At 36.1% G+C, this 19096-nt stretch overlaps 1 protein-coding gene across 1 annotated transcript in view; it reads right to left on the reverse strand.

Annotated features, from left to right (window-relative positions):
* The window catches only part of Lrp1b (LDL receptor related protein 1B), a 1719438-nt gene that overhangs the window by 119740 nt on the left and 1580602 nt on the right, over positions 1-19096 (reverse strand). Inside the window, exons 69-72 of the mRNA XM_052181021.1 lie at positions 16753-16882; positions 9799-9905; positions 9333-9465; positions 903-1025 (exon numbers count right to left, since the gene is read on the reverse strand). Of these exons, the coding sequence (XP_052036981.1) occupies positions 903-1025; positions 9333-9465; positions 9799-9905; positions 16753-16882 (493 nt within the window). The remainder of the gene's footprint in view (positions 1-902; positions 1026-9332; positions 9466-9798; positions 9906-16752; positions 16883-19096) is intronic.

The raw sequence follows: 19096 nt of genomic DNA on the forward strand, positions 1-19096 counted from the left end.
TGGGAGCACAGGTTGTCTCTGACTCTGTTGCCCGCTTATAGGACTTTTTCCCCTAATTGGGATATTTCATCTAGCCTCAATAGTAGAAGATATGCCTATTCTTGCTGCAACTTAATAGGCCAAGACTGCTTTATAACTATTAGAGGGCCTCCTTTTTCTGTAGAGAAAGGAAAGAGGAGGGAATGGGGAAGCGAGGGAAGACTGGAGAGGGCTAGGAGGTAAGAAGGGAGAAAAAACTGGTGCTCAGGACATAAAGTAAACAAATTAATTTATTAATTAGAAAATATAAGAAATTGGTTATGCTGATAATTTCAAATTTTAGTATGTTTTCATTTCACATACCCTGAAAACATTAGTTAAGGGTAAATTGAACATAGAGAACCTGTTGTTTTTTTGTTTTGTTTTGTTTGTTTTTTAAAATCTCAATGCTGAATGGACAATGTAATTTTGCTTATATTGTACATTGATTTATGAACAGCCACCAAAGTGAGTTCTTATTTCTGGTATGCACTAGAATATTCACATTATTTCCATTTACTAATATTAAAACTTCCCTATAATAAAACACACATTGGAATGAAGCCAAAATATTTAAATCTACTTCATTCAGTTCAAAGGTTCATCTGATGTATATAAATAAATTCTTTTAAATAGTGTATATTGTTGTATTGTATCTGCTGAATATGTCTGACAGGGCAGGTTCAGATGTTAGTGTGTCTACAGAGTCATGAACTTTTAAGAGGGTGATATCTTTATTACCTGGGCAGAAGCTGAGTCTGATGATATACTATATGTACCTGACTACAGGGATATGGAATTTGCATATCGTCTCAATACTTCCCTGGTGTCCATCAAAGTGTTAGATCATACGATCTCATTAAGAGCCATGTGAGAGATCATACCACACATGTCAGGGGTTTCATCAGAGTTGTCTCCACAGTCATCTTCTCCATCACAGACCCAGAAATGGAGCTTGCAAAGGGAGTTATTGCACAGGAACTCGTCAGCTCTGCATATACTTCCTCCTTCATTTTTAAGGAGAGATTGAGAAAATCAGTAATGCCAAAAAGAAGGGTTCAGCAACCACTACTTTTCTATTAATTCTGCTTCATTTCCTTATATTTCTTTTGAGCATTATATCAGAAACAGGCAGTTTTCAAACAATTGTCTTTAACAAAATGCTTGTTCCTCATCATGCAATTCAAACATCTTTATATTACTATCAAACATATTTTGTTTAGAGAATACCAAGAAATTACAGAAGAAGATTTTGTTTATAAATATAAATCACCTTCAATTTAACACATTTTGGTTACAATTTACAAGTTTGTATGTTTTAAAGTATTAACTTATATCATCAAATTCTGTTGAGCAAACAAAAACAATGGTAATAAGCTGTATTTTGTGATCATTTTTCACCCAGGTCCAATCAACAACTCTAGGGTATTTATTTCATTCCTGATGCTGGTCTTCTTTTTTGGTAAAATGTTAAAAATATAGATCCCTAGGTAGGATAACTATAATCAAAATCTCCTATATGTGTTTCTATGTGTGTGTGTGGGTATGTGTGTATGTGTGTGTGTGTGTGTGTGTGTGTGAGAGAGAGAGAGAGAGAGAGAGAGAGAGAGAGAGAGAGATTGATTTTAACCATATATATATATATATATATATATATATATATAAAATTTATAAAATGCTTTATATACATATATCTTCATGAAGGTTATAAAATAGGTTTCCATATCAGTTTTAAAAACATACTTATTTCTGCTAAAGACAGCACATACTTTAGTCATAGGAAATAAAGAAATCAATATGGTGTTAAACAATATCAATCAACCAGACACCCCCCCCCCAAGAGCTCCCAGAACTAAACTGCCAACCAAAGAATACACATGGAGGGATCCACGGCTCCAACTGCATATGTAGCAGAGCATGGTCTTGTTGGGCAACAATGGAGGAGAGGTCCTTGGTCCTATGAAGGCTCGATGCCCTAGTGTAGGGGAATGCCAGGGCAGAGAGGTGAGAGTGTGTGGTTGGTTTGGTGGGGGAACACCCTCATAGAAGCAGGGTGAGTGGGATGGATACAGTATTTCTGGAGGGGGGAACAGGAAAGGGTATAACATTCAAAATATAAATAAATAAAATATCCAATAAAAAAGATGTCAAAGACACACAATGGTATGTTTTTAATTAGTCAGAGAGTTTACTGACATTCACTGTGTCATGCTTCAAAGTTCTATACTGATCCCTAAAATGTTCCTTTTCTTTAAATGTCTACAATGTCAAGCTTTAATATGCTGGAATCTAATAGTAATTTCAGTACCAAAACCAGCACAACCTAACATAACCATTTAATATTTTCTCTGAAAACAATACAAAAGAAAGGATGGGTGACCTTTCATAGTAAAGGGGTAATGAATACTTCATTAATGTAATGGTATCTACCTGAATTCTAGCACTTTGAAGACTGATGAAAGAGCTTGAGTGTGGAAACAGTAGAGGTTATGAAGTTACCTAGATAAAAAATTTACAAATAAAGAAGAGGAGGAAGGGAGGAAGAGAGGAAGAGAGGGAGAAGGGAGGAAGGGAGGAAAGGAAAGAAAGATAGAAATGGAGAAGGCAGAGGTGAGGAGAATGAATCATCTGTCCCAACAATGGGAGTTACTGGGACCAGTGGGACCCAGGCACACCAGAACTCCACCAGGCCAGTGGCTCAGGTGCCCTGAGCAGATTTTGGGGATAAACTCCACAGCAGGTCTGACAACACCCAGAGGAAACTCCATTCCCCAGGCACTTTTACAAGCCTAGAATCACAGGATCCCAGGATCTCAGGATCCCAGGATCCCAGGAGCTTAGTCACACAGGGAATCTCAGGATCCCAGAGGGAGCTTGACTCCCAGGAGCTCAGACACACCCAGGATCTCAGGATCACAGGATCACAGAATCACAGGATTATAGACACAGCTTGACTCTGAGGAGTTCTGACAGAACCAGGATAATAGGAAGGACAGGCTCCAGTCACATATAGGAAGGGCAAGTAGCAGTAGATATAATCAGATGGCAGGAGGCAAGCATAAGAACACAAGCAACAGAAAGCTAGGTCACTTGTCATCATTAGTACCTAATTCTTGCACCATAGCAAATCCTAGATACACCATCACACCAGAAAAGCAAGATTCAGATATAAAATCACTTCTCATGATGATGCTGGAGGACTTTAAGAAGGACATAAATAATCCCCTTAAAGAAATACAGGAGAACACAGGCAAACATCTGGAAGCCCTAAAAGAAGAAACACAAAAATCCATTAAAGAATTACAGGAAAAAATCAATCAAGCAGGCAAAGGAGATGAACAAAACCATCCAGAATCTAAAAATGGAACTTGAAACAATAAAGAAATCACAAAGTGAGACAATCCTGCAGCTAGAAAACCTAGGAAAGAGTTCAGGGGTCATAGATGCAAGCATCAGCAACCGAATACAAGAGAAAGAAGAGAGAATCTAAGGTGCAGAAGATACCAGAGAAAACATTGACACAACAGTTAAAGAAAACATAAAAAACAAAAAGCTCCTAACCCCAAACATCCAGGAAATCCAGAACAAAATGAGAAGACCAAATCTAAGGATAATAGATGAAGAGAGTGAAGATTCAACTTAAAGGTTCAGTAAATATCTTCAACAGAATTATAAAAGAAAACTCCCCTAACCTAAAGAAAGAGATGCCCACAAACATGCAAAAATCCTACAGAACTCCAAATAGACTGGACTAGAACAGAAATACCACCTGTTACATAATAATCAAAACACCAAATGCACTGAACAAGGAAAGAATATTAAAAGCAGTAAGGGATAAAGGTCAAGTAACATATAAGGAAGAACTATCAGAATTACAGCAGACTTCTCACCAGAGACTATGAAAGCTAGAAGATCCTGGACAGATATCATACAGACCTTAAGAGAACACAGATGCCAGCCCAGGTCTGGCAAAACTCTCAATTACCATAAGTGGAGAAAACAAGATATTCCAGGACAAAACCAATTACACAATATCTTTCCACACATCCAGCCCTACAAAGGATAATAGATGGAAAACTCCAACACAAAGAGGAAAACTACACCCTAGAAGAAACAAGAAATGAATCTTTTATTTTAATTAGATATATTCTTTATTTACATTTCAAATGTTGGCTCCTTTCCTGGTTTCCCCCATGAAAAACCCCTAAGCCATTCCCCCTCCCCTGCCTGTCCTGGCATTCCCCTATACTGGAGCATTGAGCCCGACCAAAGGCCTCTCCTCCCTTTGATGTCCAAGAAGGCCATCCTCTGCTACATATGTAGCTGGAGCCATGGATGCCTCCATGTATACTCTTTGGTTAGTGGTTTAGTCCCTGGGAACTCTGGCGGTACTGGGTGGTTCATATTGTTGTTCCTCCTATGGAGCTGCAAACCCCTTTATCTCCTTGGGTCCTTTCTTTAGCTCCTCCATTGGGGTCCCTGTGCTTAGTTCAATGGTTGGCTGAGAGCATCCCCCACTGTATTTGTCATGCACTGGCAGAGCTTCTCAGCAGACAGTTATATCAGGCTCCTATCACAAAGTGTGGATCAGAGACTGAAGGGAACATAATTCAGAGACTGATCCACCTGGGGATCAATTCCATATACAGTTACCAAACCCAGAAACTATTGTGAAAGTAATCTTTCAACAAACAGACACAAACAAAATTCTACTTCTAACAACAAAATTAGCAGGAACTAACAATCACTTTTCCTTAATATTCTTTAATATGAAAATTAATATTACAAAATTATCCTAATCAGTTGAAATATGGGGATAAAAATATGAGGAACTAGACCATTGTCACCCAGTGGTTGCTCTGATGTAATTTGGAGAGATATGTCCAATATTGTACAATCAATATACACTTTCCTCTTGTTTGTAGGGAACAGTGTCATGCTGTGTACCACACAATGGTCCTGAAATCATGCTACTCCTATTTCAGCCTCTCTATAAGTATGATTGTTTATGTGATGTTTTTACACTATACTATGGGTTTTAGAATAGCTTACATATTTCAAAATTATTTATACAGCCAAAGAAGATGACCTTATAAGTTCCCCTTTATCTGAGATGAATGCTTTTGAAAATCATCACATCCAATGAACCAGAATCTTAACCTCACCTAATATCTGTGCCACACTCCAAGGAGAACCATTGTTCATTGAAAGAGTTGAGAAATGACTTCATGGATAGACCATCTTAATACACACCATTTCTTATATGAATGTAACCTGTTCCCTCTGGGCTGAGAATGATGATAATCACTCAAGTCAAAAAGCTTTGAACATAGCAGGAAATCATTATCCAAATAATTGTGCCTACAATTCATTCCTTGGCACAGCAGTACTCTCAACTCTTAGCTACTATGGAGGTAAAATCCTTTGGTGATGTGAAAGACATTGAACTATAGCCTTATTACAATGAACTCCAATGTCTAAAAGTTTTACTTCTTTTTGGGTTTCTATCACAGTAAGAACCAAGATTTTAAGCTCTACTAAAAAGAAAACAAACAAACAAAAAAATTTATCTTTCTATGCTCATTTAAAGGCATGTCCATTAATTTTATGGTGATTATATTCATTTTGGCATAAAATATATATTATGTTGAATATGATAAAAAATAAAAAATAAAAATTTAAAAATTTAAAAAAAGAAAGGGAGGAGGGAGATGTGTGTGTCTATGTGTGTGTGTGTGTGTGTGTGTGTGTGTGTGTGTGTGTGTGAGAGAGAGAGAGAGAGAGAGAGACAGAGAGAGAGAGAGAGAGAGAGAGAAGAGAGTGAGAAAGAGAGATCACATGAATATCACATTTGGGTATCCATCCCTTAATTAAAAAATCAAAATCAATGGATATGCAACAGAGTCAAAAATTTTTCAGATTAGATTTGTTTAAATTACTAATCTCATGGCATGCTATATCTTTGCAACAAATTAAGTTAAAAGATGATTATGATCTCTTGACAGAATTTAATTATCTTAAAAAATTCTGTTTGTAACATATCAGTGTTGTTAGAAGAAAAGGTGATCTTCCTAACCTTTTGAGTTAGCTACTACTGAATTTATATATATCCAGAATAGTGCTGGACTTCGCACTGTGTTTTATGAAGAATAGAAACATATGTAACAGTAAGCTGAAGGATTTTGTGATAACCCACCAAGGACTTTGGATTGTGCTGCAAAGATTTTGTATTTCAAACAATTCATCATAGGACTCTTAAAACTCTGAGTCTGTTATTGTGATTAATTCTCAAATGCCACAAGGCACACAGAAGCATCAGGAAAGGTAAAATTTAAAGAAATTTGCTAGATTAACCTTTCCATTTCCTAGGTATATTCATGATCAACTGAACAGGTGATTATTTACAATGTAGAGAACATAATACGAGGCTTAACACTGACATCTGAATTATAACTGAGCTGCTGGGAGTTTCACAGGAGAGGTGATCAAGAGGATCACGCAGAAATCAACAGTTATGTAGTTCTCATCGTGACTAGGGTTGACAGACATTTTAATATGTGGTAATATTTCACAAAGCACATAAAGAGCTTACATAATTTGAGCTTGTGTTTGACCAAGGAATGCTGTCAATCATTTTTCCACTAATGCCAAAACAAGTAGAACCAAGAATGAAAGTTCAAACCATAAAAAGAATCAGGTTCTTTGGGACCATAGAGTCTATCTTTTAAAATGAAAATATTGCTTGTTAATTCTATCAGATTTGGAATGTTATTCTTGGCAAGCTGAGTCATTGGACAAGTGTGTCATGATGGACTTTAACCTTGTGTGTGTGTGTGTGTGTGTGTGTGTCTATGTCTGAGCACACATGCGCATGCACACATGCGTTGTAATCACTAGTAAACATCAATGTGGGTTTTCTGTTTGTTTGTTTGTTTGGTTGGTTAGTTGATTGGTATGGTTGTTCGAGACAGGGTTTCTCTGTGTAGCTCTGGATGTCCTGAAACTCACTCTGTAGACCAGGCTGGCTTTGAACTCAGAAATCTGCCTGCCTCTGCCTCCCAAGGGCTGGGATTAAAGGTGTGGGCCACCATTGCCCAGCCAATGTGTATTATACTAGTATGTGTATGTGGGAACATTTGACATTTGGCTGTGCATGCAAGAGGCCAGAGGTAAATGTGACATCTGCCTCTATTGCCCTGTAGATAGCTCCTTAAGGCTGTGTCTCTCACTAGACACAGAGCTCTCTATCTTGGCTGGACTGACTAGGCCACAATCCCTTGAGAATTATTCACTTCTGTCCCCACAATACTGGCATTACTGGCATGCAAACCGTTGCCCTTTGTAGGACTACTGGGAATCAGAACTAAGACCCTTTGCTCTTATTCTTGTACTTTATGCACTGGTACATCACACACACACACACACACATACACATGCAGCTTTCTTAACTTCTAAGCCACCATTTATTAGTGCAAGGTCCAAATTCAAGGTGACAGGTGAAATTAAACTTTAATATAAGGGAGCTTTATTTTGGCTTTCTATTTCCTCAAAGCTTTGAAAAATATATATGCAATAAAAAAGTTACAATAAATACAAAGTTTGTAAACTTGTCTCTTCTTGAGGAATATAAATGGAAGAATTCAAATTTCATTTAAACATAATTGCCAAGACTCAAAGAACTTTTGGGAAGTTGAACATGTTAATAAACAGGGCTTATGTGGCTTTGTCAAATAAAAGTTATCAAATGAATATATTCAACTCGGCCAGTCTGTGAACCATTAAATAAAATTCCTCTCAATATGAAAGATACTTGAAATTTCCCATTTTCTTGGGATGTCATACAATGAAGCATCAGTACATAGGGTGTGCGGTCACCATGCACAGGGCACACATGGCAAATGATTTGGACTGATAACTAGTTGGGCATTACTCCAGAAGCACTATTTCCCTAGCTCCCCTAGCACAAGGATGCACCTCCAGCATGAAAGGGATTTGCTTATGAACTAAGCAATAGTTATAGACTCCTTGATATGAGAGTGAGGAGGAGTTGGTGCTGCCATGTGGTCCAGGAGACTCCTGTTCCTGGAAAGATCAATTACAAAATGAGAGTGTGAAGACAACTGGAGATAGACAGCTATTTTTCAGGTGCTTGTAATTTCCCTGTTCTCCATACTGTCCTGAGGTGGACTGAAGTTTATCCCAGTGTAAGACCTTGTCAGGTGTGGGGTGGAGATATTATCTACTCATTACATTTTGATCTTAAGAAACACAAGTATTTAAACTATACAAATCCTGTGAGTGTTTTTAAATGTTTTGAAGGCTGCGGCCATATCATCTCTGTTGATCATGTTCCAGATATTACAATATAAAGTCCATTGGGAGAAAGCTGTGATCAAGTTATGAAATACAGCATTTAAGCAATAACAATAGCAAAACAATAATATAAAAGTCATGTAACCTGTAAACATTTTAAGTTTCAAGACAGATTTATAATTTTCATTAGCTTATTCTAATAACTGGCTGTTAATTATGTCATGATGTATACCCAAGATATTACAACATAAAAATGGTCTTCACAAGGCAAAATACTTCACAAAGGAAAATATTATATTCTAAAATTAAAAACCATCTTCCAGATTGGAAAAAAGGCAACTCATCTTGTCAACAATATGACAATAAAAAAATTCTCTGGTACCAGCTAAATGTTACATGCCATATACACAGCAACTGTGTGCAATCCAGTAAACCATGTATTCTTCTTCTTCTCTCAGGGTACGAAAGCCATAGGGGTGGGACATACTTGTAGAGTACAGACAATACTTGTGTAGTTGGGCTGCTGGCAACAGTGTTATCTACAGAGTATATACACTCTCTTTACAGTAGCTGTGTACTGTGTCTGTAAATACTTATCTTGTGCCCACACAGATTTTACCCTGTCTCTACAGAGCCTATGGCCTCTTCAAAGGCTACTTGTTTTGCAGAGGTTGTATCCACTGTATCTCACACTATATCAAAGACCCAGTGTCTATCTAGCCTGGAAACATTATCCATCCAATACTCTACAAACTCCTGTATCTGAGTGACATTTTTCCCAGTGTGGATACTTGGGGGTTACATTTTGTATCAAAAATTTGTGGATTTTTCTTAGTTATAGCAAAGCATTATAGAATAGAACTAGAAAGAGCTAAAAGAATTATTCAAAAATCCTATCCTTAGCATGTTATATAGATACTATTCTCTATACTATAATACTATCATTTATGGACACACAAACATACACACACACACACACACACACACACACAGTACCTTACCTCTGCCACAGGTTTCTTCATCACTGCCATCCACACAATCATAAATTCCATCACACAGCCATCGAATTGGTATACAGTATGCTTTATTTTTGCACTGAAACTGATTTTCCTTACATTCTATCACACAGTCCATCTGTTAAAACACAATGGGTACACATCATATGAGTTTTCATTAATGATGATAGAATTACAGGCAGTGTAACCAGGAATTTCACAGTAGTGGATGTTAGCTATAAAGTGAGATTTATTTTATTTGTCATAATGAACACAACTTCTACAGATAACAGTGTGCTTCAGGATATAGAAGATTTCTGTATGAAGCATGAATGTCCTTCTATTTGCTGTAGAAATTATATTCATGTATAACATATAACATTAGAGACAGTGATAATAGTCAAAATTCTGCTCATTTTATTACATTTGCATTATATAATTCAAAGGTTTTAATCAAATAATAGATTTTTACCTCATCTGAACCATCAACACAGTCAGGTTCTCCATTACATTTCAAAGATGCTGACAGACATCCTCCACTGGCACACATGTATTCACTTGATGAGCAGACAGGAAAGGCTAAACAATTATAAAGCTGAAGTTTAGATATAGGAATAAAAATAACTGGTTTAGAATTTATCAATGAATATAAGAAGATGAAATTATGGCCAAATTAAAAATAGCTACTGATAGGATATGACATTAGGATTTAACACAATAAACTAAATAAACAATATACATTAAGATCTTATTCCGTAAATCCTGAAGAGTTAAGTTTCTCACAATTATAAATTATTTGAAAATATCTATTTTCAAGGCTACAAAATAATTAAGGAGCTGGGAGTAAGTGTATTTTATTTATATACACTATATACAAAACAGAAAATGAAAATTTTTTTGCATGGGATCTAGTGTTATATACATTTGAACAATTTTGTCTTCATACTTAAAGATAACATTTGTGTAGTTAACCAAGCCTATAGAATTTATACTTGCTCACTTTTTCTTTTTTCTTTCTTTTGTTTGTTTCTGTTTCTTTCCTTCCTTCCTTTCCTTCCTTCCTTCCTTTCCTTCCTTCCTCCCTCTCTCACTCTTTCTTTCTTTCCTTTCTTTCTTTCCTTTCTTTCTTTCCTTCCTTTCTTTTCTTTCTTTTGTTTCTTTCTTTTTCTTTCTTTCTTTTCTTTTCTTTCTTTCTTTCTTTCTTTCTTTCTTTCTTTCTTTCTTTCTTTCTTTCTTTCTTTCTTTCTTTCTTTCTTTCTTCCTTCCTTCTTTTCTTTCTTTCTTTCTTTCTTTCTTTCTTTCTTTCTTTCTTTCTTTCTTTCTTTCTTCCTTCCTTCCTTCCTTCCTTCTTTCCTTTCTTTCTTTCTTTCTTTCTTTCTTTTTCTCATATTTGTTGTTGCTTTGTTTTTGTTTACCAAAGTAGGGTTTCTCTGTGTAGCCCTGGCTATACTAGAACTCACTCTATAAATCAGGTTTGCCTCAAAGATTCACTTACCTACTTTTGCCTTCCCAACACTAGAATTAAAGCTGAGTACCACCACTGCCTGACTAGTTTTTTGTTTTTGTTTTTGTTTTTCCTTAGGCAGAGATTTTAAGTGGATAAACTTAAAGGGCCAGCAAATATCTTCAACAGAATTATGGAAGAAAACTTCCCTAACCTAAAGAGAGAGATTCCCATGAATATACAAGAAGCCTACAGAACTCCAAACTGACTGGACCGGAACAGAAATGCCTCCTGTCACATAATAATCAAAAGCCCAAATGTACTAAACAACGAAAGAATAGTTAGGACAGTAAGAGAAAAAGGCCAAGTAACATATAAAGGAAGACTATCAGAATTACACCAGATTTCTCACCAGAGACCATGAAAGCTAGAAGATCCTGGGTGGAGCTCATGCAGACTCTAAGAGAACACAAATGCCAACCGAGACTACTATACCCAGCGAAACTCTCAATTACTATAGATGGAGAAACCAAGATATTCCATGACAAAACCAAATTTACACAATATCTTTCTACAAACCAAGCCCTGCAAAGGATAATAGGGGGAAAACACCATTACAATGAGGGAAACTATACCCTGGAAAGAGCAGGATATTAAGCTTCTTTCATCAAACCCAAAGAAGATAACCACACACGTATAAAGTTAAAATCAAAAATGATAGGAAGCAATAACCACTACTCCTTGATATCTCTTAACATCAATGGACTCAATTCCCCAAAAAAAAGACATAGACTAACAGACTGGTTACATAAACAGGACCCTACATTTTGCTGCACACAGGAAACACACCTCAGTGTCAAAGACAAAAACTACCTTAGAGTAAAAGGCTGGAAGACAATTCTACAAGCAAATGGTCCCAGGAAACAAGCCGGAGTTGCCATTCTAATTTCAGATAAAATTGACTTTCAACCTAATGTCATCAAAAGAGACATGGAAGGTCACTACTTGCTGGTCAAAGGAAAAATCCAACAAGATGAACTCTCAATCCTGAACATCTATGCCCCAAATACAAGGGTGCCCTCATTATAAAAGAAACTTTACTAAAGCTCAAAGTACACATTGCACCTATCACAATAATTGTGGGTGACTTTAACACACCACTCTCACCAATGGACCGATCAGGAAAACAGAAACTAAACAGGGAGACAATGAAACTAATTGAAGCTTTGAACCAATTGGAGTTAACAGATATATATAGAACCTTTCATCCCAAAGCAAAAGAATATACCTTTTTCTCAACACCTCATGGTACCTTCTCCAAAATAGATCATATAGTTGGTCACAAGACAGACCTCAACAAATATAAGAAGATTGAAATAATCCCATGCCTCCTATCAGATCACTATGGAGTAAAAGTGGTCTTTAGTAACAGTAAAAACAACAGAAAGCTCACATACACATGGAAACTGAACAATACTCTACTCAATGATACCTTGGTCAAGGAAGAAATAAAGAAAGAAATCAAAGATTTCTTAGAATTTAATGAAAATGAAGGCACAACATACACAAATCTATGGGACACAATGAAAGCAGTGCTAAGAGGAAAACTCATAGCTTTGAGTGCCTCCAAAAAGAAATTTGAGAGAGCATACAATAGAAGATTAACGGAACAACTGAAAGCCCTGGAACAAGAAGAAGCAATTTCGCCCAGGAGGAGAAGAATACAGGAAATCATCAAACTCAGGGCTGAAATCAATCAAGTAGAAACCAAGAGAACCTTACAAAGAATCAACAAGACCAAAAGCTGGTTCTTTGAAAAAATCAACAAGATAGAAAAACCCTTAGCCAGACTAACCAAAGGGCACAGAGAAAGTTTCCAAATTAACAAAATTAGAAATGAAAACGGAGATATTACCACAGAAAACGAGGAAATTCAAAAAATCATCAGATCCTACTACCAAAACCTGTACTCAACACAACTGGAGAATCTGGAGTAAATGGACATTTTCTTAGACAGATACCAATTACCAAAATTAAACCAGGATCAAATAGACCATCTAAACAGACCCATAACCCCTAAGGAAATAGAAGGGGTCATAGATAGGCTTCCGACCAAAAAAAGCACAGGACCAAATGGTTTCAGTGCAGAATTCTATCAGACCTTCAAAGAAGACTTAACACCAATACTCTTCAAACTTTTCCACCAAATAGAAACAGAAGGAACACTACCCAACTCCTTCTTCGAAGCCACTATTCCACTGATACCAAAACCACACAAAGATCCAACTAAGAAAGAGAATTTCAGGCCAATTTCCCTTATGAATATGGATGCAAAAATACTCAATAAAATTCTTGCCCACCGAATCCAAGAACACATCAAAACGATCATCCACCATGATCAATTAGGCTTCATCCCAGGGATGCAGGGATGGTTCAATATAAGGAAATCAATAAATGCTATCCACTACATAAACAAACTCAAAGAAAAAAAACCACATGATCATTTCATTAGATGCTGAAAAAGCATTTGACAAAATTCAGCATCCTTTCATGCTAAAAGTCTTGGAAAGGACAGGAATTCAAGGCCCATATCTAATCATAGTAAAAGCAATATACAGCAAACCGGTAGCCAACATCAAACTAAATGGAGAGAAACTAGAAGCAATCCCACTAAAATCAGGGACTAGACAAGGCTGCCCCCTCTCTCCATATCTTTTCACTATAGTTCTTGAAGTCCTAGCTAGAGCAATTAGACAACAGAAGGAAGTCAAAGGGATACAAATTGGAAAGGAAGAAGTCAAACTATCACTATTTGCAGATGATATGATCATATACTTAAGTGACCCTAAAAATTACACTAGAGAACTCCTACAGCTAATAAACAACTTCAGCAAAGTGGCTGGCTACAAAATCAATGCAAGCAAATCAGTAGCCTTTATATATTCAAAGGATAAGCAGACTGAGAAAGAAATTAGGGAAATGACCCCCTTCACAATAGCTACAAACAGCATAAAGTACCTTGGGGTGACTCTAACCAAACATGTGAAAGACCTATATGACAGGAACTTCAGATCTCTGAAGAAGGAAATCGAAGAAGATCTCAGAAAATGGAAAAATCTTCCATGCTCGTGGATTGGCAGGATTAATATAGTTAAATGGCCATCTTGCCAAAGGCAATCTACAGATTCAATGCTATCCCCATAAAAATCCCAACCCAGTTCTTCATAGAGCTAGAAAGAGCAATTCTCAAATCCATCTAGAATAACAAAAAACCCAGGATAGCTAAAACTATTCTCAACAGTAAAAGAACTTCAGGGGGATTCAGTATCCCAGACTTTAAACTCTACTACATAGCAATAGTGATAAAAACTGCATGGTATTGTGATAATATCAGGCAAGCAGATCAATGGAATATGATTGAAGACCCAGAAATGAACCAACACACCTATGGCCACTTGGTCTTCGACAAAGGAGCTGAAAGCATCCAGTGGAAAAAAGATAGTCTTTTCAACAAATGGTGCGAGTTCAATTGGAGGTCAGCATGCAGAAAAATGCGCATCGATCCATTCTTATCTCCTTGTACCAAGCTCAACTCCAAATGGATCAAGGGCCTCTGAATTCATGAAATTCTTAGGCAAATGGATGGAGCTAGAGAATATCATACTAAGTGAGGTAACCCAGACTCAAAAGGTGAATCATGGTATGCACTCACTAATAAGTGGATATTAACCTAGAAAACTGGAATACCCAAAACATAATCCACACATCAAATGAGGTACAAGAAGAAAGGAGGAGTGGCCCCTGGTTCTGGAAAGACTCAGTGAAACAGTATTCAGCAAAACCAGAACGGGGAAGTGGGAAGGGGTGGGTGGGAGGACAGGGGAAGAGAAGGGGGCTTACGGGACTTTCGGGGAGTGGGGGGCCAGAAAAGGGGAAATCATTTGAAATGTAAATAAATTATATCGAATAAAAAAAAGAAAAGGAAAAAAAAGAATGGATGGAGAGAAGAGGACTTATGGAACATATTGGGGGGGGGGACTGGGAAAGGGGAAGGCTTCTAGAATGTAAACAAAGAATATAGAAAATAAATTAAAAAAATTAAAAAAAATAAAAAAAGAAAAAGAAAAAATTCTTAAAAAAAAAAAAACTGACACACTGAAACTAATCGAAAAGAAACTGGGGAAGACCCTGGAGGACATGGGCACAGGGGAAAAGTTCCTGAATAGAATACCAATAGCTTATGCTCTAAGACCAATAATTGACAAATGGGACCTCATAAAACTACAATTTTCTGTAAGGCAAAGGACACCGTCAAAAGGATAAAACGTCAACCAACAGACTGGGAAAGGATCTTCACCAACCCTAAATCTGACAGAGGCCTAATATCTAATATATACAAAGAACTCAAGAAAGTAGAACCCAGAGAACCAAATAACCCCATTAAAAAGTGGGGTACGGAGCTAAACAAAGAATTTTCACATGAAGAACTTCAGAGAGCTGAAAAACAGCTTAAGAAATGTTCAACATCATTAATCATTAGGGAAATGCAAATCAAAACAACCCTGAGATTTCACCTCACACCAGTCAGAATGGCTAAGGTCAAAAACTCAGGAGACAGCAGGTGTTGGTGAGGATGTGGAGAAAGAGGAACACTCCTCCACTGCTGGTGGGATTGCAAGATGGTGCAACCACTTTGGAAATCAGTCTGGCAGTTCCTCAGAAAACTGGGCATGACACGTCCTGAGGACCCTGTTATAACCCTGTGGTAACTCCTGGGCATATATCCAGAGGATTCTTCAGCATGCAATAAGGACACATGCTCCACTATGTTCATAGCAGCCCTATTTGTAGTAGCCAGAAGCTGGAAAGAACCTAGGTGTCCTTCAGCCGAGGAATGGATACAAAAAATGTGGTATATTTACACAATGGAGTACTATTCAGCCATTAGAAACAATGAATTCATGAAATTCTTAGACAAATGGATGGAGCTGGATAAATAACATCATACTAAGTGAGGTAACCCAGTCTCAAATGATCAATCATGGTATGCACTCACTGATAAGTGGATATTAGCCTAGAAACTTTGAATACCCGGGACATAATCCACAAATTAAATGATGTCCAAAAAGAATGGAGTAATGGCCCCTGGTTCTGGAAAGACTCAGTGCAAGAGTATATGGGAATTCCATAATAGGGAAGTGGGAAGGGGTGGATGGAAGAACAGGGGGACGGAAGAGGGCTTATGGGACTTTCGGGGAGTGGGGACCCAGAAAAGGGGAAATCGTTTGAAATGTAAATAAAAAATATATCAATAAAAATTATTGCCATTATCAAATTTTAAGTAATTATCATATATTTTTTGAGTTTATACGCTGTCTTTTTAGATCTTGTTGATTTTGTCTCCCAAGTCTATGTTTCTGTATTTATACATAGATGACAGTTTGATCTTTTGAAATTTTTCATATAAGATAATGTAATTGACACACCTAGATAAGCACTGCATATTTAATGAGTATGTTTGAGAGCCATGTTTAAGGAATGGAAGTGTATCGAGTATAATATTTTTCTATACCTGAGAAGATTTTCTAATTATCATCTGACTTGTTATGAGACATAAATACAAATAAAATCCATGTACTTCTCTGCTGACCCACCTAACTGTTGCTGCCTTTTTCAGAATCTCACATTTTATTTCAAAAATTGATCATACAGTCAAGCCAAATTTTATTTTGTTATAAGGGGAAAATTCAAAGAGGTGTGGTAAGGTAGAGGAACAAGAAATTGAATATGGGTTTCTGGAATTTGGATTCTATACAAAAACAGTGATTTTTTATCTATCAAAATAACTAAAGCATGGGAGGAATACATAAAGACCTCTAAATGCCAGTACAAAGATTCCTGTGTAACAGTTTTCTGTACCTTGGTTTAAATTCCACCAAGGTTAAAACAACCACTGAGGCAGATGCTCTATTGTCAGGTTACCTGGCTCACAGTTTTTCTCATCTTCTCCATATTTACAGTCTTCATGTCCGTCACACTTCCATTTCGCTGACAGGCATTGGCCATTGGAACACTGAAATTGATCTTTGGAACAACTTGTTTCACAATTTTTCTGTCAAGTATAACACATAATAATTAAATTAAAATCTTTTAAAGAAAGCTGTCTGCAAACTAAACTAAACTAGAAAGCTAAAAATGTTGAGTTTAGAAGCCATAAAAACTGCATATGAAACCTCATTAACTTATTGCTGGCTCATGAGTATGACCAAGTAATGATAATTTTCCAATTTTTCCCATGAAGAGTTTTAAATTTTCAATATTTAAAGGTTTAATTTTAAAAATAAAATATAACAACACAATTTCTTCTTTTAACTTTTAATAAATACACTTTTAGAAATTCCTCAATTCATTGTGGGAGATAAACAAGAGTGGTATTTACCCACCAGGCCTAAATATTCATTTAAATGAGCTATTCTGCTCAAGTATCTTTCTGGACTAATACTTTTCTCATGAGCAATAATTTCTATTTTTCCAAAACTGTAGTATTTTCTTTCCAACAAGTGTCTTAGTTGTTTGACAGCTATGGATATTTCCAGAGTGAAGAAGGTAAACCATTGCTATTCTTTACAGTTCAATCCTCGGGTTGGGGGGGGGGAAAGCTGTATTTCCTATTTTTTATTTTATTTGTGCTAATAGATATATTTTAGACTTCATATAATTGGGATTTGCTTCTTATTATTAAATGTTAAAATATTAAAATGCTATTACTTACTATAGACTTTCATAAGTGATAATAAAAAGGGCATCATAATATTTTATGAGCTCATAAGCTAATATAAAATACTATTATCTAAACTACAATAGCAAAAATTATATTGATTGTTAAAAAAAACAAACATGGATTGTTTAGAATAGTCTTCTCAGAGTAAACTTTACCAGAACTTAATCTACCTTTGAGAGAGTACAAATGTGTCCTCAGTTTGTAATGAATGGCATGTGAAGGCAGTGATAGTAAGGAACATGAAATTAGTTCTGCACTGCATCAAAGCTGAAGCAGGTTTGGCATGAGTTCAAGGTGACTCAGTGCTGCATAGTGGTACCAGGCTAGGCAGGACTACCTAACAAATACAGGGGATCACTCATTCAATGTGTAAATGAAAGAATGTTGAAATTTTTTTATAAAAATAATCATATGTTTTCATCATTTTGTTGTCTCAGTGTATTATGGTTACTTATTTTCAAATATCAAATAACTCTTGCTGCCCTAGAATGAATCACTTGACCATGGTGAATAACTTTTTAATAGGCTATTGGGTTTAGTTTGTGAGTGTTATAGTAAGGATTTTTGTATTTATGTTCATAAGAAAAACTTGAAGCTTTTTTTGATCCGTCTTTTCCCAATTATGACATATAATTAAAATCTGTGTGTATAAAGGTCATGCATATTTATGAACCAAGTACTTAAATTCATTTCATAATTACAGAAACCACTTGATAAACATTCCTAGACTTAGTGAATAGCTATATTAGCATCATTTAACTGAAGTAAATTAATAATAAATAGCATAGGTGTTTCTAGTGTTTTGACAATAGAGAAGGTGGGTCTCCTAGATGTTTTCTAATATAAAATTTAACCTGATATGAATTACTATGTGGTATTGTGCATGTATGTTTATGAGGGCTTTCTGTTAGTTATTATTTTAAATAATCGAAAGCATAATGTAATCAATCACAAATTACTGTAATATTATAGAATTAGCATACTATTATCCTCTACCACCTCCTTCTAGCATTTTTCAAAATTTTTCTGTTTTGATTATATGTGTATGAATGTTTTGCCTGCATGTATGCATAAGCATCATGTACATGTAATTTCTAGGAAGACCAGAAGAAAGAGTTAGATTTCCTTTGAACTATATTTATAAGCAAGTGCTCTTTACCACTGAGACATCTATGCACCCACAACATACATTTTCTTAATAATATTAATATCTTAGCAATTTGAGAGCTGAGTTTTATTTTAAGTAGTGTTGTGAACTCATGGACTTTAGTCCATTATAATATCCTTTTTTTCTTTAGATATTCCACTTGTTCCCTTTGTCAGCTGAGATCCTTGCAAGCTTGACTCTATGCCCTGTGGTCACTGAACGTAATGTCCTGTGTGCTCACATCTGAAGATGTTATTAACAATTCATGGTGTGACTTCTTTTCCCAGGCATAGAAGTACAAATTCCTCATAGTAGCCCTGTTTTTAATACATGGGAAATGGTATTTATATATCACTGTGAATACTTGAGTGAATCATAACTTCTGTATTTCTCTTCAT

The sequence above is a fragment of the Apodemus sylvaticus genome, chromosome 5 (assembly GCF_947179515.1).
Source record: "Apodemus sylvaticus chromosome 5, mApoSyl1.1, whole genome shotgun sequence".
Classification (NCBI taxonomy): Eukaryota; Metazoa; Chordata; class Mammalia; order Rodentia; family Muridae; genus Apodemus; species Apodemus sylvaticus.